This window comes from Pelodiscus sinensis, chromosome 3, assembly GCF_049634645.1.
Source record: "Pelodiscus sinensis isolate JC-2024 chromosome 3, ASM4963464v1, whole genome shotgun sequence".
In the NCBI taxonomy this organism is placed as follows: Eukaryota; Metazoa; Chordata; order Testudines; family Trionychidae; genus Pelodiscus; species Pelodiscus sinensis.
This window is the reverse complement of record NC_134713.1, coordinates 193,948,145-193,972,007: the sequence shown is the minus strand read 5'-3', so window position 1 is coordinate 193,972,007 and position 23,863 is coordinate 193,948,145. Positions and strand designations below refer to the sequence as shown.

General features: G+C 46.4%; 2 protein-coding genes across 6 annotated transcripts in view; one reads left to right on the top strand and one right to left on the bottom strand.

Annotated features, from left to right (window-relative positions):
* Nucleotides 1-4,754: 4,754 nt before the first annotated feature.
* POLR3F (RNA polymerase III subunit F) lies at nucleotides 4,755-19,448 on the bottom strand. Its single transcript, XM_075925765.1, has 9 exons — nucleotides 19,292-19,448; nucleotides 17,537-17,654; nucleotides 16,392-16,459; nucleotides 14,605-14,672; nucleotides 13,732-13,844; nucleotides 11,087-11,230; nucleotides 10,226-10,333; nucleotides 7,360-7,551; nucleotides 4,755-5,409 (listed from the first exon to the last, which is right to left on the bottom strand). The coding sequence occupies exons 1-9, from the start codon at nucleotides 19,345-19,347 to the stop codon at nucleotides 5,332-5,334; spliced, it is 945 nt and encodes a 314-aa protein (XP_075781880.1). The 5' UTR covers nucleotides 19,348-19,448; the 3' UTR covers nucleotides 4,755-5,331.
* A 1-nt stretch (nucleotide 19,449) lies between these two features.
* The window catches only part of DZANK1 (double zinc ribbon and ankyrin repeat domains 1), a 47,761-nt gene continuing 43,347 nt past the window's right edge, over nucleotides 19,450-23,863 (top strand). For 2 of the 5 annotated variants that reach the window (XM_075925763.1, XM_075925760.1), the window contains exons 1-3: nucleotides 19,450-19,567; nucleotides 20,988-21,112; nucleotides 23,445-23,598. In XM_075925763.1, coding sequence (XP_075781878.1) covers nucleotides 21,004-21,112; nucleotides 23,445-23,598 — 263 coding nt within the window. In that variant the 5' untranslated portion in view covers nucleotides 19,450-19,567; nucleotides 20,988-21,003. The remainder of the gene's footprint in view (nucleotides 19,568-20,987; nucleotides 21,113-23,444; nucleotides 23,599-23,863) is intronic. The other 3 variants (XM_075925764.1, XM_075925761.1, XM_075925762.1) reach the window with 2 other exon arrangements.

The following is a 23,863-nucleotide window of genomic DNA, read 5'->3' as shown; positions in this document are numbered from 1 at the left end:
AAAGGTAACAGAACTGTTGGCAACTCTCGTGATGTTATCACGAGCAGCCTGCCCTTTAGTGTCGTTATGTTAAAGCCCCAGCGCCTGGAGTCCTGTGATGACCTGAGGCTCTCAAGCTGGGCTGCCCTTGAAAGTTATGTAAGTTGAGCAACAGCCATTAGGGGTGTGAAAAAGCCCTTTGCTGCCAAGTCTGGCTACTCTGACCTCACCCCAGTGTGGCCACAGCTAGCAGGGCCACAAAACATGCAGCAGTGGAACAGGAGAAAGTTCTGAAAAGGGCAACACACCCGATGAGGGGTTTGGAGCGGCTTCCATAGGAGGAGAGAGGAACACGAGTGGGACTTCTCGGCTTGGGAAAGAGACGCCTCAGGGGCTATAAAATCACGACGGGTGTGGAGAAAGTCAATCAGGAAGTGCTATTTACTGCATCTCATAACACAAGAGCTAACGTGACATTGGTAGGCAGCAGGTACCGAACAAACCAAGGGAAGGATTTTTTCACACAACACACATTCAGCCTGTGGAACTCCCTTATAATGCTTCTGTTGTCCTCCCACGTTACCATGTCCTTTCAGCTGAGAAAACAGGACCTGTTTTGGGAGGTGATGGTCTGGCATCCAAACAATGCAACCAGTCGATGATCATTGCCTCAATGCTGTTGGTCTATATATATATATATATATACACACACACACATATATACTCAGTACATATTTATATATACACACACACACACACACAGGCTACGTCTACACTGGCCACTTCTCCGGAAGAGGCATGCTAATTTTGAACTTTGGAATAGGGAAATCCGCAGGGGATTTAAATATCCCCCACGGGATTTAAATAAACATGGCTGCCGCTTTTTTTCCGGCTTGGGGAAAAGCCGGAAAAGAGCATCTAGACTGGCGCGATCCTCCGGAATAAAGCCCTTTTCCGGAGGATCTCTTTGAAGTAGGAATAAGAGATCCTCCGGAAAAGGGCTTTATTCCGGAGGATCGCGCCAGTCTAGACGCTCTTTTCCAGCTTTTCCCCAAGCCGGAAAAAAAGCGGCGGCCATGTTTATTTAAATCCCGCGGGGGATATTTAAATCCCCCGCGGATTTCCCTATTCCAAAGTTCAAAATTAGCATGCCTTTTCCGGAGAAGGGGCCAGTGTAGACGTAGCCACACACTCTATATTTCATTGTAAACTCTTTTAGACAGAGACTGTCTTCATGTTCAGGATTTGTACCACACTTTGCATAATGAAGTCATGGTCCAGGATGGGGGCTTTGAGGCACTAGGATAATACAAATAATTATCTTAAGGCTGGGTTCTAGGAGACCTATCTATCCTATTCTCCAAAGGGATGACCTTGGATACAAATGCAGGACTCCCCAGCCTGGCCCGCAGATGGCGCCGTGGGAGCAGCAGACAAACGTAACCAGCCATTGGCTATTTCCAGTCAAATGTAGCTGAATGACAAAAGCCCCAGCCACAGGGAAAGCGACGCGTATTCCTGCGGCAGGTTAGAGACTAACAAAATATATAGATAGTATCATGAGCTTTTGTGGGCAAAACCCACTTCCTCGGATGAGTCGAGTGGAGAAGAAAGGGGGAACCTCACAATGTATAACAGCAAAAGAAGGAAAGGGGGGGAACCTATCCATTGTAGTGCCGGTGCTCATGAGGCCAATTGGGCAGGCTGGAAATGTCCTATTCCTATTTTGATGTCAGGTGGGTGTTGAATGTGAGGAAAGCAGGTTTTATAATGGCCCATCCTGTTCAGGGAAAGTGGTGGTTCTGTGGAAGATCCTGGCCTATCATTACTGATACAGCCTGTAACCTTTGGACTTTCTAGGGGTGGCACAGGTAGGCACTGTTAGGGAGCACCTGTTGGCTCTGTGCTATCTGTGCACGCTACCCAACCTGGCTACTGGAGTTCGTTTTTCCTACCAGGAACTAAAGCAGATCTTGTGTCTGATTTCCCACATGAGACCGGTTTTTGGGTGTGACTATCATCAGTTTGTATGTGGACTGTTAGTTTCAGATCTCCAGCCTGCTTTTACAAGGCCTCCCAGCCAATAAACTACCCCTGTCTGAACTTCGGCCTTTTGAGGGTTTGAATTACAGTGAACCTCCAGGTCAGGTGTAGCTAAGGGTTAGACCAGCTTTCTGCTTATAGTTTGACTCTTCTAAGCATGCTGAAGTCTGCATGGCTTCTTGGCTAGATAAAGGGTTCAGGGACACGGGTGAAGTTTAATCCAGTCAGATTCTAGATTTAAAGGACAGCGACAGGACCCCTGTGACCATCAGGTCTGACCTCTGCATGCTTGTAAAGCTGCTCAAAGATCTAAAGTGTATACGAACAAGACATTCCATTTTCAGTACTAAATCCAGAATTGAGGTTACCTCTAAACCAGTGGCCAAAAACTTTTCCAGACTACTATACCCCTTTCAGGCATAAAAATACAGAAGTGTCCCAGCCTGGTAACAGCAAACAGTTTTTCAGTTGCTCAGTTTTTACCACAATTATAAATCAACTGGAATATGACGATTGTACATACATTTCAGCGTATAGGACATAGAACAATATAAACAAATAATTGTATGAAATTTTAGCTTATACTGACTTCCCCAGTGCTTTTTATGTAGCCTGTTGTAAAACGAGGCAAAGATCTAGACGAGGGGGATGTACCCCTTGGAACATCTCTGCAGATCCTCAGGGGTATGTGTAGCCCGGTTGAGAACCACTGAATGGAGTCCCAGCCATGCATTTCCACACTGGAGCAGATCTAAGAAACTGAAGGAATTCAAAAAAGAATAGAGCTAACATTCGTTCTGAGACTTGAGGTTTTTTTTCTCTCTCTCTCTCTCGGAGGCAACAAAAAGCAAGTTCAGAAAGGCCCAAATGATAGAAAGCTGGCTCCCCGTTGATTTACTTACAAAGAAACACATTTTGGCAAAGCCGTCCGTTTGATTTTGGAGACAGTAAAGTAAAATTAGTAGCACCCCAGTGTTCCCATGAGAATCAGGGTCCTATTGTCCTAGGGACTGGAGGGACACAGGCAGAGAGATACCAATGTGCAATCTTCATATGTATTTTAGAGTGCATCTGTCTGTGAATCTGTTCAAGAACTCCTTGTAAAGGGCAAAAGCTAGGTGTATATTTTAGGGTAATACTTTGCATTTGTCCTTATCAAAGTTCATCCTATTTATTTCGGACCATTTCTCCAGTTTGTCAAGATCTTGAATTCCAATCCTGTTCTCCAAAGTGCCTGTAATTCCTCTCGGTGTGCTCATTGGGCCACTATTCAAAACCTTTATGAAGATTCTGATAGAACCCCATCTAGGAAGTTCCTTGTGGAACCGCACTCCACGGGAATTTCCAGCGGGAGTGTGAACCTTTGATAACTACTCTCTGAACAGTTTCCCAATCAGCTGCATACCACCTGATAGTAGGTTCATTTAGTTTGCTTATTAGGTGGGTCATGTGAGAGTATCAAAAGCTTTACCAAAGTCAAGATATACCACTTCTACCACACACAGCCATCCACTAAGCTTGTTACCCTGTGAAATAAAGCTGTCAGGCTGGTTTGCCACCACTATTTGTTCTTGACAAATCCATGCTGATCATAACCTTATTATCTTCTAAAAGCGTCGAGGAGTCCTGTGGCACCTTATAGACTAACTGAAGTGTAGGAGCATAAGCTTTCGTGGGCAAAGACCCACTTCGTCAGATGCATGTAGTGGAAATTTCCAGAGGCAGGAATAAATATGCAGGCCAGGATCAGGCTGGAGATGACCAGGTGGATCCAATCAAGGAGGATGAGGCCCACTTCTAGCAGCTGATCTGGAGGTGTGAATTCCAAGGGAACAGAAGCTGCTTTTGTAGTTAGCAAGCCATTCACAGTCAAGGGGAAGCTTGCTAACTACAAAAGCAGCTTCTGTTCCCTTGGAATTCACACCTCCAGATCAGCTGCTAGAAGTGGGCCTCATCCTCCTTGATTGGATCCACCTGGTCATCTCCAGCCTGATCCTGGCCTGCATATTTATTCCTGCCTCTGGAAATTTCCACTACATGCATCTGACGAAGTGGGTCTTTGCCCACGAAAGCTTATGCTCCTACACTTCAGTTAGTCTATAAGGTGCCACAGGACTCCTTGACGCTTTTGCAGATTCAGACTAACACGGCTACCCCTCTGATACTTATTATCTTCTATTATCCTCCATTAATACCATGGAAGCGTGCGGCCCTCAACCACTTTCCAAAATCTTAGAGTGGCCCCCCGTCAAAAGTTATTGCCCATCCTTGGCCTAAACCATTCAAGACAGAGAACTGTCCAGCCTCCTTTTGAAAACCTCCTCCAGTGAAGAAGCTTCCACAATCTCTAAAGGCATCCGTTCTATTGTCCTACTGAAATACAGGTTGAATCTCTCTAGTCTGGCACCCTCGGGACTTGACCGGTGCTGAACCAGAGAATTTGCCAGACCATGGGAGGTCAGTATTGTCTAGCAGCATTACCAACACTTCCACTGCTAACTGAGCTCTTAAAAGACAGGTAAAGGTTCATTAGCGCTAAATAACAACACAGAACACTGACAGCCAGGACTGGTGGCTGTAAACAAACTTTATGGGACTGTGGAAAACTTGGCCATACCCATAATAAGTGGCCATCTGGCTAACTAATATCACGCTGAACCATGCACGTTACCAGACCGGAGAGATTCAACCTGCAGAAGTAATGAAGTAAGCAAAGACCAAATACACCTGGGCATATTCAAATAGTATTTTATTTATAACACTGGAGGAGGAGAAGGAAGAATCGACAAGCGGGGCTGCCAATGCGCTCAGAGCCTTTGTAGTGCAACATCCGTTTCCAACCGGACTTTGTTTCTGCTGGGTGAAGGTGCTGCCTCTAAGACCACACTCTCCACTCAGTATTACTGCTCTGAACAGCAGAGGTCTTTGGAAACCTCAGAGCTGACGACTCATTTTCTCACGTCCAAGATATAACTTGCTGTACAGAGCCATACGTAACCCGTCAAGATTTTTTATTGCCTCTCCCCCCTTTTGGTGGTGTTTGTCAAATTGCTCGGCTTTCGTTTTTCATGCAGGAACAGGTATAGGTTGCCATCAATGACTTGACCTCAACTAGTGCTTCACTTTTCATCCACTCTCTGGACTGCTAACAAACCAATGTGTTGCTTCTCTGCATAAAATTAAAACAAATTAACGCCACGTCCTGCAGTTGCTTACAAACCCCCACCCCGAGTCCATGATTAAAAAGCGAGCTGGTTCATCCACACAGGCTGCAAAGAGAAGGTACAGTCTATGGTTCTCATCTTGCCATCAAAATTCCAGCCACTCTGCCATATAAATGCAGTTGGAGGGAGAAATCTCACCACCTTCATGGCAGTCGTCAAAGACCTGTGGTAAAATGAAATGAGGTATAAGACAACTTCATTGCACGCAGGGAGCCCAACACAATTGGAAGTAGCCACTGAACTGTTTGCTCCACACAAAAGTAGAACAAACAAAAACCTGGGATCCAGGAGACTCTCGGATCTACTCCCAAGCCAGACTGAGATTGCTATTTGTACTACGCTAGCACCAGAGGCCCACTCAAGATCAGGGCCCTGTTGTACTAGGCACTGAACACACACTGACTGACGGACCCAGCCTGGGTCTGGTTATAAGTCAGCAGACAAGCCAAAGGGGTACAGAGAGGGGTAAGAACTTGCCAAAGGGCATACGACAGGTGAACAGAGATTAGAACCCTAGTTTTATGACTCCCCTTTCAATTCCCTATCCACTAGACGAGACCATGCTGCCATTGCAAAGAACAGGAACAATCAAACAGCCATCGTGGGGCTCCGATCCACAATAAATCATTATATCCATGCAAAGCAGACAGTTCACACCTTGTGCCAATAAATGATTTGGTTTAGGGTTAAGATATTAAACATGAGAGGGGCCAGAAAGAAGCTAAATGGATATTGTCTGGTTACAACCCTCATTTGAAAACATTTCCTACTCATGTTTTCAACGCCTTAGGTTACTACAGCTGAAGAGGTTTAGAAGCATTTACTGCTTTTTCATTAAAAGGCTTTTTGCATTTCTCATCTTGGGCAGTAAAAAAGAACAGGGTTCTGTCACTGTCTGGTTCCCGTGCATGAGAACAACGTAACCATGTCTGGGTTGCCACTGCACATGCCTGTGTAAGCTTCCCATTGGAATTAAAAATGAACAAACCTAAAAATGATTAAAAACCAGTTTCTACTGGTCTTAGATCTACCAGATGTTTGTTTATAAAAATGGCATGAGATGAGTGTGTCAATAGGAAACAGAATACGCTAAATCATGGGTTCCCAAACTGGGGGGGCATGAAAAAATTCCAGGGGGGGTGCGAGGCAACCCAGGCTCCCCCTCCCCAAGTTTTGCTGTTATTTTTGTTTTTCAGCCCTGGTGAGTTGTTTTTTTTTTTTTTTTGCTCAACAAGTTTTGCTGCTATTTCGGTGGGTGGGGGGAGTGTGAGGGTTTCTCAAAAATCAGAAAGGGGGCGTGATGCCAAAAAGTTTAGGAATCACTGCGCTAAATAAAAGCAAGGCATGTGTAATCTCCACTAACTTTTTTAAGTCAGTGGGATTACTCCTGTGTGTATGGCTAAGCACAAACTCAGGGATTGTCTTCACTACCGGTCTGATCCATGGTAGGGATGAAAAGTCCTGTTTAAATAGCTAACCCATTAAACATGTTGTTTAACAAGTTAACTGATTAAAGGAGGGTGAGCGGAGGAAGGGGGGGCAAAGAGGGGTGTAGGGGTACTCCAGCCCAGCCAGAGTAGCCCTTCACTATGGCTCCCACTGCCCCCATTGGAACAGCCCCTGCCAGTGGGGTGCCCAGGCCCACGGCGGATAGAGGCTGCTCTAGCCCTGGAGCAGCCCCTGTCAACGGCAGCGCCCCCCAATGGTTAACCTTAACCAGTGGTCCCACCCATTAAGGGCGAAGCTTACAAGTTACTGGTTAAACCCTTCACATCCCTAATCCACAGGGCAGCAATGAATCCAGCAGGGGTCAATTTATTATATCTAGCCTAGACATGATAAATCGATCACCCTCCCATCGATTCCAGGATTCCACCTCAACGAGAAGTGCAAGAGGAGTTGACTGGAGAGCGTCTCCTGTTGACACATCATAGCAAAGACACCGCGGGAAGCAGACCTAAGTATGCTGGCCTCAGTTTCGCTATTCATGTAGCTGAAGTTCCATAACTGAGATCGATCTTCTCCTGAAGTGCAGACCTGCCCTAAGTGTTAGCAGCACCTGGGTCTAAACTTGTACATGCTTCTTCCTCCATTTACACAACAAGTAACTTACCGGGCAGAGGCCACAGGGTGTTCGGACTAATCCAGTGGGTTGGATGATAGGATTGACAGCTCTGTACAACTTCATGTGTCCATCCACGCTGCCAACTGTTCCTTCTTTTGCAGCAATGATGGTCATCTCCACCTTCCCATCATAGATGAGTGTGTTTAAAATCGTTTCGATATCCTCCATCGACAACTCTACCTAAAGACAATTTTGTAAAATAATAATTACTATTGGTAACCACGAAATAAAGTGTGTAAGGAAAATAAACCTATTTACGAATGATGACATTACCCTCACTGCTCAGACTTTAGCGGTCTGAAGTAGTCTTGATACAAGCACGAAACATATTGAACCATGGGCACTGAATGGCAGTTATGTAGAAAAGAAGACAGCATAAGCGAGTGAGTTTTTACCGTTTTTCTTTTAAGATCATACTGGGCTTTCAAATACATTTGCCAAGTGAAACTGTCCCATACTTCTCAAGCCTCTGCAATAATTAATACATATCCAATAATCCTCTGATGATTTGGGAAACCCATGTACAGTTTACGTATTCTGTTTGAGATATGAACTAATGTTCACTTGGAATGACTAAGCCCTTATGATTATCATGACTAAATTCTTGCCTCTATGGAAACAGTGTCTATTTCTGAATAGGATGGCCTGCAGAGACCATCAGCACCCGAATATAATTTTGCCCAACCCCAACAGGATGGCTCAGGGAAACCACTTCCCTCATTTGTCTGAATAGAGTGAAGGTTTTAAGGAGTGGAATCATTAAACAAGGGATAGAGAATACAACAGAATATCTTATTGCCTCAATATGAAACCACGGTACGCTCACATCTTGAATACTGCATACAGATGTGGTCGCCTCATCTCAAAAAATGATATATTGGCACTGGAAAAGGGCAACAAAAATGATTAGGGGTTTGGAACGGGTCCCATATGAAGAGAGCTGAAAAATCCAAGTCTTTTTAATCTTAGAAAAGAGGCAACAGAGTGTGTCTACACAGCAGGGCTTAACTCAAAATAAGCTACACAAACTGAGCTACATCAATTGAGTAGCTTATTTCGAAATAGCTTATTTAAAAATTGGGAGTGTCTACACAGCGCTTGTTTCAAAATAGATCACTCTTCCTCCAACTTCCCTTACTCCTTGTACAAGGAGGGTTATAGGAGTCGGAGTAAGAAGTCCTCCAGCTTGACAGTATTTTGACATTATTTCAAAGTAATTTAGTCCATACACCGAAGGCAGTTATTTCGAAATAACGCTAGTTATTTTGAGATCATGTTGCTGCGTAGATGTACCCTAAGGGGGGATATGATAGAGGTCTATAAAATCATGACTGGTGTGGAAAAGTGAATAAGGAAAAGTTATTTACTTGTTCCCATAATATAAGAACTAGGGGTCACCAAATGAAATCAATAGGTAGCAGGATTAAAATAAAAGGAAGTTTTTCTTCATGCAGCACATAGTCAACCTGTGGAACTCCTTGCCAGAAGATGTTGTGAAGAGTAGGACTTCAACAGGGTTCAAAAAAGAGCTAGATAAATCATGGAGGTTAGGTCCATCAATGGCTGTTAACCAGGATGGGTAGGAATGGTGTCCATAGCCCAGGCCTGGGCAAAATACGGCCCACGGGATGGATCCAGCCTGCGGAGGCAGTAGGGAGCCCCAGGCAGAGCCTGGCAGCCCCACACAGAAACGCGGCTCCTGTGCTCCTTTTCTGTTTCAAAACTGGAGGGGAGGAGGGAAGCTTCAGGAGCCATGTCTGCCCCCAGCACAATCCCATTGACTGGTTTCTGGCTGGAAACCAGCCAATAGAAGCTGCTTGTTTGAATAACAGGCAGCCAAGAAGAACCACACCCCCTCCTGATGGCTCAGTTACTCACTGAAGCACATGACCAGGCAAGCGGGCAGGCAGGCTGGCTAGGAAATGTTTTAAGCTCTGCAACCTTAGCTCTGCAGCCAGGCAGGTTGGCTTGGCTGCTGGCTGGTAAGTCTCCTGGCCACAGCCTGCCTCTGGCATCCCAGCCCCTCGCTGCCCTAACACTCTGCCCCCCCCCAACCATACCCAAACCCTCTCTCCCCCTCTTGCACCCATGCCCCCTCCCAGATCTGGCATCCCAGTCTCCTGTCCCAGATCACAAGCCCTTTCTACCCTAGGTCACATCCCAAACCCCTGCACTCTAGCCCTTTGCCCTAGGACACAACCACCTCCTTCGCCCAAACTCCCTCCCAGACTCATCTCCCTCCTGCACCCCAATCTCCTACCTCAAGCTCCCCTCTGTACCCAACCTCCATTCCAGACCCCACATCTCTTCCATTAACATCATGGAAGATTGTGGCCCTCAACCACTTTCCAAAAACTTGGATTGGTCCTGTCAAAAATTATTGCCCACCCCTGCCCTACCCTCTATTTGTCTGGAAATGGATGACAGAAGAGGGATCATGCGATGATTACCTGTTGTGTTCCCTCCCTCTGGAGCATCAGGCATTGGCCACTGTCGGCAGACACGATTCTGGGCTAGATGGACCTTTGGCCTGACCCAGTACGGCCGTTCTTATGTTCTTGTTCCACTGCTGGGGGAAGCCCCGAGATAGCTGGGAGCCAGATCACTGAGGTTTGATTTTGTTTGGTTGGTTTTTATTTCTCATTTGCGTGGCCCCTGACTTTTTTTTCCGTGGGTCCCTGGCCCCCAACTGAAAAAAGGTTTCCCACTCCTGCCATACACACTGCACTAAGGATCCAAATATGCTAATCTGGATATATCAAGTTAGTCATCAAAACTAGTAGAGCGGGCTCTATTCCTAATGTTAGTCATTCAGTAGCCACGTGAAAGGTGGTAAATTAAACTCCATTCTGACCTTACTGATGCCCAACTCGCAGATGTATTTCCACACCTCATGGGAAGAGGCAAAGGAGCTGTTTCTCTGTATCATCGGGTTCTGTTTGCTTTCGCGAGCTGCTTCAGCCTGCAGAAGGAAGGAGGAGAGAGTGTAACACACGCAGCCAGTGCCCCTGCACAGAGAACATCTCTAGGTACACAACAGGCTGTTTTTAAACTGCCGAAGAGGTAATTTCCCAACAGTCTCTGCCATGTCTTCAGCAGATGATTGTTAACAAAATACACATGGCATAATACACAGTAAGTGGGAAATTACAAATTAACACTATACGCAGTAACACAACACATTACACTGACATGAGGAGCTAGAGCATAAGCACCATCATACTGAGCTTCCTGGCTGTGGAAGAACCTCAGTCATAGCCAGTGGCATGCCGTGTATATTTCAGAGGAAAAGGGAAATTGACGTGATCTGACTAGGACTCAGATAATGGAGATTGGGAGAGGGAGCATTACTTTCCAGGCACAGGTTACAATAACCAAGCTTGACAACTTTTTTGCACAGCTGAAGCAATATGGGAAAATTGACCTCTGCTGGTTTCTTGGTTTGTACTTTTTTTGATACATGAATCTGGGGGAAAGATGCTTCTTTTCCTTTAAAAGGTACAAATTATGGGTTTATTAAGGTGAACAATCCATTGTATGCATTTGCAGAAGTAATTATATTAGAAATAAAGAACTGTGGTCCAACAACTACATAACAAAGATAGACAGCTTTTGTTAAACTGTATACAAACTTTTCTTCCACCAGTTTTTAAAGGAAAAACAATTAGTTGTAAAAAACAATCAAAGATGGGTTAATCTGTAAGCAATCCCTCACCTTAGTCTGCAAGAACTTAAAACACTGTTGGTTTAACACCTCCACAAATTCAGATTCAAAGTCTTGATCGCTGTACCAGGCCCCACCAGTCACAGACCGGTCAGGCTGCAGATTATATAACATGTACACCTTCTTCTTTGAGGCCTATTGAACAACACACACACAATTTTTTAATAGCTGAAAATCTTCTATGAAAGGAAAACTTCATTCATGTAACACCATGTGCCCTGAAACATGGGAAGTGAACAGCTGCAGCAAACAATTATTAGAATTTTCTGTACTCCAAGAATACCCTGAATTAAAGACGGGGGAGGGGAGGGAGTATTTTTGGATTTTGATTCTCAAACTTGTTTTATAGACCAGAGTTGGAAGAGTAAACAAGAACACATCAAAGTTTAAGGACAGATTAAGCCCAGGTGAGGGCTGCTGTAACTTCATTTGAGTCAATGAAACTGCACAAGGTCTGAATTTAGCCTGTTATTTGAGGTCCTCCCACATTCTGAGCTTTCAATTTTCAAGCCTGGTTTTTGCCCTACTTCAGGAGGCTGCAGAAAACCATAATGCGATTCATCTATCCTTGTTCAGCTATTCCTCCTATAGTTAAATGATGATGAAACATGCCTGATGACCTAATCTAAAGGGGATGAGAAACTGCTGTGAAAATTGTTTAATACAGAACTAGCACTAGGCATAGCCAAATCAGCAATTCCCAGTTAAAAAAGCTTCCCTTTTAAAATCATTCTGAGAGTTGGCTCTTTTTATGGAAAGGGCATGAATTATTCTGCTTTTTGGCTCATGGCAGCTATGACAGAACACTGTCAGAGATGAATATAGAGTCAGGTCATTTTACCCATACTATATGGGGGAGGAGGGACGATGAACGTAGAGGGTTGACTTTTGAAGTTATACACTGGGATATTTAAATTAAAGAAGTTAATCTTCAGCTTTTAAAAATAACCATTTTTCTTTAGCTATAAATTATAAATCTTGTTCTAGTAAATCCAAAATGATGAATTAAGCTTTGACACAGAACGGTGGATGTGAATTCAGTACTATGAATTAGGGACATAAATGAGTAGTTGACTACCCAATAAATCTAAGCCACCTGCCCTGCCCATCCCTGCCTCTATCAGAAGCAGCAGAACTAGGGCGTAAGGGTAGGGGAGGCTGTCATGAAGCAGTCTCTGTCCACGGTCAGCTCGAGCCACCATGAACAGGAGCTGCTCGACCCAGTACAAGCCAGGACCAAGCATTCCTGGTTTGCACCAGTCCGGGATCACTGCAGCTCTGAATTTTAAATGTAGTAAGAGCTTCCAGGCTCTTATGACATTTAAAATGCAGAGCCGCGAGCAGGGGTAGCTCACGGAACCGGCGCAAGCTGCCTGCGCACCTGGCTCCTACTACATTTAAACTGTAGAGCCACAGCGGAGGTAGCTCCCAGACTGGTGCGAGCCGGGACAGAACACCTTCCTTTATCGATTGTGTGGTCGATACAAATTGTATCAACTACATGATTGGTCTACCCGCCTCTTAACATCCTTACTGTGAATAGGAAAGGAGTTTTATTACACTAAACACAAGTTAGAAAGACAAGGTGGGTGAGGTAATATGTTTTATGTGGCCAACATTTGTGGGTAAGGGAGAGAAGCTTTCGAACTACACAGAGCTTCTTCAGCCACCAAACTGATAACAGTATAGATGCTGATTCAGGAAACCACTTAAGCATGTCTTTTAACTCCTGTCTTTATTAGAAATGTTTTCCTAAATCACAGTTGTAATCATTTCTCTTAAATGGAGAGAATTTATGTCCAAAGAGAATTGTTGCTGAGCCATAAACTGGAAAGAGCAAAACCCGGAAGTTTTTGTTTGGCCTAAGCAATGCACTTCAATGGAAGAGAGAATTGTTGTAAGGGTTATGGTAATTCCTATTTTTTTTTAAATAAATGACACCAGCAGCTCTTTGCTAAAGTTATTTCACTTCTACTCTTCTCTAATATTTGCACTTAGGTAAAGCCTGATGGCTAAGACTTTATAAAATAGTTAAAGTATTGTCTCTATTGTATAGAAGAGCAAACTGAAGTGCAGAGAAGTTAAGTGATCATCTCATGATCTTGGAAAGTCAGGGTATGTCTACACTACCCCCCTAGTTCGAACTAGGGGGGTAATGTAGTCATTCAGAATTGCAAATGAAGCCCGGGATTTGAATTTCCCGGGCTTCATTTGCATGATGCCGGCCGGCGCCATTTTTAAATGCCGGCCAGTTCGGACCCCGTGCCGCGCGGCTACACGCGGCACGGACTAGCTAGTTCGGATTAGGCGTACAGCTAGTTCAGAATAGGAAGCCTAATCCGAACTAGCTAGTCCGTGCCGCGTGTAGCCGCGCGGCACGGGGTCCGAACTGGCCGGCATTTAAAAATGGCGCTGGCCGGCATCATGCAAATGAAGCCCGGGAAATTCAAATCCCGGGCTTCATTTGCAACTCCGAATGACTACATTACCCCCCTAGTTCGAACTAGGGGGGTAGTGTAGACATACCCTCAGTGACATAGATGAGAGAAGAACCCAAGGTTCTTGACTGCCAGTCACCTTCTCTAACATACCTGAAGCATGTGCTGCAAAGTATTTAAAAACTACAGATTACTCACTGCCACAGACTTCACAGCTTTAATGAGTTTCTTGCTCTCCAAGTTTTTCAGTATCTTGTTGATCTCTGTTAAAGGTAGATTACTTTTGTATCGAATATCCCTGCTCCAAATACCTGGTTAAAATGAAAAAAGCAAAGCTGAATTCATATGAACATGAATGGAGCATTCCAAGTCTGAACTGTAACATTTGTTCTTATGTTCAAAACAAGGCCCGAGTCATTCCATTCCGAATCAAAATTCACATGACAGCATTGAACGCTACCTCAATAAGACAGACTATATAGCAAATTATTCAAGCATGTCTCTACAGTTGTTATAACAAGAACTTGCCTGTTCCAAAAGTTCATACAGGTAAGTTGTATTTTGTCAACAGATTTGGTCAAAAAAAAAAAAAGGGGGGGGGGGGACGACATTTTTTCTGAGGGGCCCTTGGTTCTGGAACTCTAATCCCCTCACTCCTCAGTCTGACATAATCCCAATTTATTGGTCTTCCATATGCTACAAGGCTCGTGTTTTTCTTAGGCGCTCTCAGAGAGTTTGGGATTTGAAACTCTCTGGGGAGGGGGGGGTATTTTATAGGGAATCTGTATTTTTTAGACACAGCAGGGGCTGGGAGAAGATTTGACTGAAGCCCTTTTGTAAATACTGATACTTTGTTTATTTTTAGTTAGTTAGATAAGCATTTAACACCTTGGACAGATGCTTTTAAAACAACTATAGCAAAAAAGCTAGAGTTAGTAATGCTTTGTATATCCCCATGCCTTTAATTCTTAAGCACTTAGAAACAGTACACACTTTTCTCCCAAATACATGCTAAGCAACAGAGCTAGCACACGTTATGAATAAAACTAAAACAGTCCTTGATTAAGTCACCTTTGTTGCCTGCATCCTCTATAATTTGATAGACCAGCTTCTCTTGATTGTCAGATCCCTTCATTTTACTGTAAAGGGTAGATTACAAAAGGGACAGGTGTTAATTCTTTTGAATGGCCAGGAGGCTTGATAGAAGTAAGCTAGATTTGTTTTAAACTGTGGAAAGCAAAATGATTAAATGAACTCAATTATACAAAAAGAAAGCTGCTGGCACTAGCTAGTTATTGCAGTTCCTTGTTACTACAGAACAGCTTTTATTGCTTCTTACATGTCATGTCAAGTCAGCCAAAGTAACTCTGATTTCCTCACTACTGCTTCAATCACCAATTGCTCACCCACAACGGCAGTACTCACTCCTGAATAAAACCTTACTCCGTCTCTAGATGGAACATCTGGGAAGGTGTTCCAAAGTGTTCTCATCTCTGAGGTTTGCTTTCCTTACTAGTCTAAGCAAGCCTGATTCTGCCAAGTTCCTGGCCACACTGGGAGGGTTGTCTCTCTTTTGAAGCATTTGAGGGAGTAGCTTAGATGTGCATGCATTTGAGAGTGGAGTGGACAGTTGGGTTTTGGGGATTTTCCTTCTACGCAGCAAACAGTTGTTCAGTTTTGCATAGGAACATTTTATAAAATGTGCCAAATAAACCCCCCATTTAGTACACAGAACAATAAACTCAGGCTGGATGACAATTACAAAGGGAGGGCCTGATCCTGCACTCTGCTTTATTTAGGCAGACCCTGGGACCAGGGTTGCCAACTGTCAGCAAATTCACAGTTAAAAAACCACAGAGCTTTGCCGTGGAGTTGCGGAGTCCCTCTTCCCTGGCTCCCGGACAAGCTCTGCACCATGGGGTAACTCCAGAGAGTCTACAATTCCCGGGGCAGGCACAGGGAGGGGAATTCTCATGGTGGGGGCTCCCTCCAATCTGTGACTGGTGCACGGGCGGGGGCTGCTAGTGAACTCTTTGGTGTCACTAGCCTCAGAACAGCAGCCACTTTTGGGGGGGGGGTGCGTGCAGCACACACCCCTTCCAGGCTCCCCATGGCTGGTGTGGGCAGAGGATGGGGTACAATGGGCCGGGCATAGCAGCCTCTCACAGGCTCCCTGCCAGTAAGTCATAGCGGGGTGGCCACTTAAATAATAGAAATAAACCGAACACTCCTATGCTGGAAGGATTATTGACTGCCAGAAATGGATCTGGAGAAATTACTAAAGCAATGGTTGACAGGGTGACCGCTGCAAAGTCTGATCACAAACTGGAGAACTTGGGAGGATGCTGATGTGGCTAGTAAGTAGGTTAAACTAGTATAATAACATTGGTATTGTGACACATGAATAAAACCAATGAATATTGTTCACTATTATCCTTTTGAACCTCTTGATAATATCCTCTTGATATTACATAAGAATGTGCCTGTAAAAAGTTTGGCTGCCTATGATTTTTTCTATATTGTACATAAAATTCATTTTCAGCAGTTGCCAGCCTTGCCCTGGACTCAGAGGAGAACCCCAATGACTTCAATGGGACTGCACTTGAGCATACAGGTCTGCCTGCATGGATCAGATCCCCTAACTGGGGGCTTTACTACCAGTAGAGGTGCTTCTACACCAAGTAATTCCACTTCAATGCATAACGGGAAGCATTACCTCCAACAGCATTTACAAATTAAGGCCCAAAGCAGGTAGATGTGCCATCTTGGAATGAACAGGTGAATAACATCATAATTGCACTGGGAAAGTGAATGAGAACTATAATCAAATGATTATACTTGAACAAAATAAAGTTTACCCAGCACTTTGAGACTCTTTGACCCTGTATAGAAGGCCAGTGTTGCTCCTGAGAAGGTCCAGCTGTCCCTGAAAGAGACACACACAAATACTAGTAAGAGCTTCCCATTTACCTTTTGTTTACTGGCTAGTCAACTAGTCGCTTACATTCCTAACGCAGACCTGGTCACTTTGGCTAAGTCTACACTGTACACTATTTCGGGATACCGGAATATCACGAAATAGCTATCCCGCATCTTCACAGCAAGCCCATTATTTTGAAATATAACAGGCTCACTATTCTGATGTCCCTGTAAATCTAATTCCACAAGGAGTAAGGGATGTTTTGGAATAGCAGGTTATTTTGAAATTTAGTGCTGTGTAGACAGCGCCAAAATATGAACTAAGCTTCAAAATAAGATCGAAATAAGATATGTAATTTGCATTGATCAAATTGCGTATCTTATTTCGGGCTACGGTTCAGTGTAGACATAGCCTTTTAGAGCAGGATTCAAGATGTCCTGTCATTAAGGCTTTAACTATAATAGCAAGTTGTGGTCTAGTAATTTGTTAATCACCACTTCAAATCCTCTCAGGGAAACATTCTGTAGAGGAATGCAGGAAATATGGTCACCATTTTGGGCGGTTGGTTCCATTCTCGCATATGAATGGCGCTCAGTTATATTGGTTATGTGTGCCTTATAATAATAAGTGCAATTAAAACTATTTTAAATCAAAAGATCTGAGATAAGCCCATAAACTTTGACCTAACAATTGTAATCTAGTAAATACTGGGAGAAATCCTTAGCGCCACGATAGTCAATGGCAAAATTTCCTTTGATTTCCATCTGACCAGGATGTCAGCCTCCCTCTAAAAGCAGACACCAGTAGGTCCAGTAACAGTAGGTACATTTGTGGCTCTTTCCGGTTATCCCTATGTTACAGAACCATATCAATGTGGTTTGAGATGATGTAGTTACAGTAGTAAATGGAAACACACTGGTATTGCTGTGCTAGTGCCCAGGAGATTAATATACACGTGCCATCTCTGCAGTTACTCTATGCTGGTAATAGCTGATGACGTCTATGGAGTTCATGCACATGAAAGGTCTATGAGATCCCTCCAGCAGCACAAAGCTGGCCATACTGATGGAGAAGTGACCCTACCACGGAAAGCAGTCTGTTGATAGCCATGGCCCGCTGCTGGGGTTCCATGTGAGGCATGTCATTCTGGATCACTTGGTCGGTGATGCCGTGGGGGAACTGGTGGCACAGCTCAATGATCCTGAAGGCAAACAGGAGCAGAGTCAGGATACAAGACACTGGGGATGTACAATCCTGGTTAACCAATTAACCTTTCAGTTTAATCAGTTAATTGATTAAGCAGGATCCCAGGGGGAACTGTTCCAGCCCAGCTAGAGCAGCCCCCAGTCTGCGGGGCTGCCGGCACCTACTCCCGGCCCCTCTGTGCATGGAATTGCTGCTACCAACCCCTCCTTCCGATGCAGGGGGCTGGAGGAAGAGGCGAGTCAGTTTCTGCTCCGTGCTCCTGTGTTTTGGGTTGCTGCTCCCGGTTCCTTCACACACAGATCAACCAGCTCCCAACCCCCATGGGGTTGCTCCCGGTTACTGGTTAACCAGTACCTGATGAGTATCACCCAGAAACAGGTTACTCTTTCGCATCCCTACAACACACAGCCCCACATTCAGCCCTGCCGCAATCTCTCCTCACCCCAAACCACAGCTGGGCCTCCAGCCTTGTCCCCAGGCTCCGCCCGTCCCCCTACGCCCCCCGACCCCCAGGCTCCGCCCGTCCCCCTACGCCCCCCCCGACCCCCAGGCTCCGCCCGCCCCCCTACGCCCCCCGTCCCCCAGGCTCCGCCCGCCCGCCTACGCCCCCAGACCCCCAGGCTCCGCCCGCCCCCCTACGCCCCCCGGCCCCCAGGCTCTGCCCGCCCCCCTACGCCCCCCCGTCCCCCAGGCTCCGCCCATCCCCCTACGCCCCCCGTCCCCCAGGCTCCGCCCGCCCCCCTACGCCCCCAGACCCCCAGGCTCCGCCCGTCCCCCTACGCCCCCCGTCCCCCAGGCTCCGCCCGCCCCCCTACGTCCCCCTACGCCCCCAGACCCCCAGGCTCTGCCCGCCCCCCTACGCCCCCCGTCCCCCAGGCTCCGCCCGCCCCCCTACGCCCCCCGTCCCCCAGGCTCCGCCCACCCCCCTACGTCCCCCTACGCCCCCAGACCCCCAGGCTCTGCCCGCCCCCCTACGCCCCCCGTCCCCCAGGCTCCGCCCGTCCCCCTACGCCCCCAGACCCCCAGGCTCTGCCCGTCCCCCTACGCCCCCCGGCCCCCAGGCTCCGCCCGCCCCCCTACGCCCCCAGACCCCCAGGCTCCGCCCGCCCCCCTACGCCCCCCGTCCCCCAGGCTACGCCCATCCCCCTACGCCCCCCGTCCCCCAGGCTCCGCCCGTCCCCCTACGCCCCCAGACCCCCAGGCTCCGCCCGCCCCCCTACGCCCCCCGTCCCCCAGGCTACGCCCATCCCCCTACGCCCCCCGTCCCCCAGGCTCCGCCCGCCCCCCTACGCCCCCAGACCCCCAGGCTCCGCCCGCCCCCCTACGCCCCCCGTCCCCCAGGCTACGCCCATCCCCCTACGCCCCCCGTCCCCCAGGCTCCGCCCGCCCCCCTACGCCCCCAGACCCCCAGGCTCCGCCCGCCCCCCTACGCCCCCCGTCCCCCAGGCTCCGCCCGCCCCCCTACGCCCCCCGACCCCCAGGCTCTGCTCCCTCCCTCCCGTCCCGTCGCTCCGTCCCTGCTCCTCAAACCCCATCTCTGCCCATCCCCCTGCACCTCAGCCCCCCCCAAGCATTGGGGCCCCGTCGAGCCCCCCCCACCGCCTCTCCCGCGGCAAACCGGCCCCCCCGCACCTGTTCTCGATGTCCACCGGGTCCGGCACCTCCGGCTTCACCTTCACCTCGGCCATGGCGCGGGGGGGGGCTCAGGCCGGGGGGGGGGGCGACCCCCGCTCTCGTTGGAATCCCGGACCAGCTCCCTCCACGCAGCGCCGCGGCGCGGATAGATGACGTCACAGCGCGCAGCCGGTTGCTATGGTGCAGGGTGCGGACCAATCCGGAGCCGCCTTGTTGCGGGTGGGGGTGTTTTTTACAGCGTCTCTGGTAACGGGGGCTGAGGCGGGGAAGCGGGTGAGTAAGTGGCACAGACAGGGGTCCAGGGAGTCTGGGAGCTGTAGGGGGAGGCCCCGGCCCCGGCCCCGGCCCCGGCCCGGCCCGGCCCGGGGTGGGGTGGGACGGGACGGGACGGGAGCTGGAGGGGGGGCAGAACCTGGGGCGGGGGTGGGAGCTGTATGGGGGGGAGGCCAGAGCCCGGGGTGGGGCGGGAGCTGTATATGGGGGGGGCCCCAGAGCCCGGGGCGGGAGCTGTATGGGGAGGGAGGCCGGGGCAGGGGCGGGAGCTGTATGGAGAGGCCCCAGAGCCTGGGGTGGGGGCGGGAGCTGTATGGGGGGGGCCCAGAGCCTGGGGTGGGAGCTGTATGGGGGGGCCCCAGAGCCTGGGGGGGCAGCGGGAGCTATACGGGGGGGGGGCAGAGCCTGGGGTATATAACACACTAATACAAGTGAGTTGGTAGATACTGATACAGACACGCTCCCTCTCAGGCATGTCTTCTTTTTTGGAAGTTCAAATATGGTAACCCTATTTAACCTCAGTCAGAACAAGTGTAATCCCATTGATGGCATGAATGAATGGATGTGCAGAATAAGTAGTAGTTTCATGTGTGAATATGTGGCACGTTACAGACATGTTAGAAAGTTGATTGTAAAACTATAACTTGCAAGTGTAGATGAGGCTTTTGTCAACACATTGCTAATTTACTACCGCCTTTGTTAGGTGCTTGTTTATGTTATACAATTTTATCATCTCTAAAAATAGTTCATCGCAATTAAGTTTGGTAACACAGTTGTGTGTACTCCAGAACAAAATCATGTTCAGCATTATTTGTCTTTAATATAATATACTGCAAGTGAGACGAGACTCAAGAATAGTAGAAAGCACCTTAATTTTAGTTCTCTTCAAGCAAATAATCTCAGGTTCAATGTAGACACTCATATAGACAGAGTGAAACAAGTAGCTCATTCCTCCTGCATGAGATATAACATAGATGAAACCCCATCTATTATAAACAAGGCCAGCACTCTTTGTGATTATATCATGAACTGTCACTCAGATCTGGCATGCATCACAGACAGCTGATGGACAGGGCCGACCTTGGCAAAGCTGGTTTCAGCTGTGTATACAGAGATCAATCAAACTCGTGCAATCATCAGATTGGAATCAAAGTAGTGGCACTCTTTTCATGCTAAATTCAAAATTCCAGAATTGCAGAACTGATCAAAATCTTGATTAGCTTTTTAGCAAGCTCAGATTGGTTCAGTAGAAAAAAAAATTGAATTGACAAGAAAAGATAAAAAGTGTGATTATGAGGATTAATAATTTAATGCGTCTAATGTTCTCTTTAGGAGGCGGAATAAAGGTCTGGAGTTGCATAAAAATTCATTTCTGCTGCACTTTTATGTTTTAAAAGATATGTATGCTATTTTTTTTCAGATCACTGCCAAGAAAAATGACTGCTGGTTCAGTATCAGTGCCTCAGATTATACCACTTCGACTCCCTTTGCCTGGGAAGGCTAAACATGAAATAGACACAAATACATTTGTAGAAATAAAATCAGGTATAAACAGCTTTTCTTTTTATTCTGTAATTTGACTCCTGCTCTTTGATACTGTGTTTGTGTTCAGTTGTATTAAAAATGAGGAGTCCTGTGGTACCTTAAAGACTAACACAGGGCTACTCAACTTTGAAGCCCCACAGGCCACAGTGATACTCACAGCCCATTCAGAGGGCTGCAACTTAAGTGTGGTTACATGTACATGGAAATATATATGCAAATAACTTCTTTCACACAATGCCCCAGTGCACCCGACACCTCCTCCCTGGGGACTAGAAATGCTGACACCTTGTACCCATCTGTTCCAGACAGCCCGTCCACTTTCATTTTTCAATGTTCACCCCTCCTGGGAGACGCCTTGCCATTGTGAATCCTGTTCCCAGTGGAGGCCATGTTCACCGTATCCCACCACGGGCCATGTGTTGAGTAGCCCTGACTGACTGATTTATTTGAGCATAAGCTTTCATGGGTCAAAACTCTTAGGCAGTTGCTAATGAAGTGGTTTTCACCCAAAAAAGTTTATGCCCAAATAATCTGTTAGGCTTTCAGGCTTCTGTGGCACCTTAAAGACTTATTTTTACATAAGAAATGCCATACTGGGTCAGACCAACAGTCCGTCCAGCCCAGTATCCTGTCTGCTGACACTGATCAATACCAAATGCCCCAGAGGGAAGGGAACACAACAGGTAATCTTCATGTTAGCCCTCCCCTGTCACCCATTTCCAGACAAACAGAGACTAGGGACACCATTCCTACCCATCTGGCTAATAGCCATTGATGGACCTAACCTCCATGAATTTATCTAGCTCTTTTTTTTTTAATCCTGTTAAAGTCCTAGACTTCACCACATCCTTTGGCAAGGAGTTCCAGAGATTGACTGTGCATTGAGTGAAGAAAAACTTCCTTTTGTTTTAAATCTGCTGCCTGTTAATTTCATTTGGTGACCCCTAGTTCTTATATTGGGGGAATAAGTAAATAACTTTTTCTTATTCACTTTTCTCACACCAGTCATGATTTTATAGACCTCTATCATATCCCCCCTTAGTCTCCTCTTTTCTAAGCTGAAAAGTCCAAGTCTTTTTAATCTTTCTTCATAGGAGACCTGTTCCAAGTCTCTAATAATTTTTGTTGCCCTTTTCTGAATCTTTTCCAATGCCATATATCTTTTTTGAGATGAGGCGACCACATTTGTGTGCAGTATTCAAGATGTGGCCATGCCATGGTTTTATAGAGAGGCAAAAAGATTTTTTTTATTACGAATACAGATTAACATGGCCAGGGCTCGACAATTAATGTAATCTACTCGCCCGTGGTGAGTAGATTACAAACTGGCACAGCCGCGCAGCACGGTCAGCGCATGCGCAGTGTGCCGAACCGCACGGCTGGCGAGCGGGGCTCACCGCGTTTTGGTGAGCCCCTCTAAGACTTCAATTTTATTGTGATTTTTGATGAGTACCCATTTTCGTGGGTACTCTTTGCATCTCTGTCCTGCAAACATGTATGTGCTTAACTACTCATGTGACTAGTCCCATTGAAGCTAATAGGCCTGCTTTTGTGCATCAGTAACTCAGTCCTGTCTTTTGACACAACTATGCAGCACTTTAAAGACTAACAAGATGGTTTATTAGGTGATGAGCTTTCATGGGTCAGACCCACTTCCTCAGATCAAATGGGTCTGGCCCATGAAAGCTCATCACCTAATAAACCATCTTGTTAGTCTTTAAAGTGCTGAATAGTCCTGTCTTTTGTTTCAGCAAGACCAGACTAACACGGCTACATCTCTATTACTATTCAGTTGTCAGTGTTTGTAGGATTAGGACCTTAAATATCTGTCCTATTTTGTCTACTCCATATTCACAATGATATATTAAAACCTTAGAATTTGATGATTTTTCCTTTTGTTGTGGTTTTGCAAAACTGGTACTTGAAAATAGCATGGGTAAATTTCACTCAAAAGGTCCTGTCTACCAGTAAGAATCTCAGTTTTGAAATTCCAACTCTTATTTTTCTACCATGGTCATTTTTGCATTAGAACATGCAATGTGTAGAACTTGTACATATTTTCACATGCCCATTTTGTACCTTTTTTGTGAGAAGATGAATGGCGTGGAATGAAATTGTGAATATTTTGTCATCAAATTTTTGAGATGAGAAGGGGGGGGAAGGGAAACCAAAACACATGTTATAGCTTTAATCTTGCAATCCCTCACTCACCTACTTAATTTTGTTCATGTGAGTAAATTAAACATACATGTAAGCATTTGCTGGATTAGGGCTTATTTTTGCACAGCCCTAATATGGATATGGAAGTTCTTTTATTCATCATGTCTTTCAGATACTCCCGAAGTCACTATATATTACACTTTAGATGGAAGTAAACCTGAACTCTTTAGAAGACCTGGCTATAGTGAACATAACACGTTTAAGTACAAGGGACCTATCACATTACCTGATGGGAAAATAACAGTAAAAGCTTTGGCAGTCACCAAGTAAGTAGCAGCTGTCTGTATTGCATTACTGCTTGACTGAGTCTAGGACTCCCAGTCAAAGGCCAGGACCCAGTTCATTGAGCTATGGGCCATGCAAACATGGAACAAAAAAGCAGCCCCTACTCCAAAGAGCTTACAATCGAAGTAATATTCATATTCTGTACAGACATCAGCATCTTCTGTCAGAACATTTATTATTATTACGTAGAAATTACTTGTATCACAGTGGTGCCTATAGCCCTAACCATAGATCCAGGACCACTTG

Coding starts and splice junctions, on each gene's coding strand:
- POLR3F (XM_075925765.1), bottom strand. CDS start 19,347: ATGGCCGAGGTGAAGGTGAAGCCGGAGGTGCCGGACCCGGTGGACATC. Junction 13,845..14,604: donor AGAGGATGCAGGCAACAAAG/GTGACTTAATCA, acceptor CATTTTAACCAG/GTATTTGGAGCAGGGATATT. Junction 5,410..7,359: donor CACCCTGTGGCCTCTGCCCG/GTAAGTTACTTG, acceptor ATTTTACCACAG/GTCTTTGACGACTGCCATGA.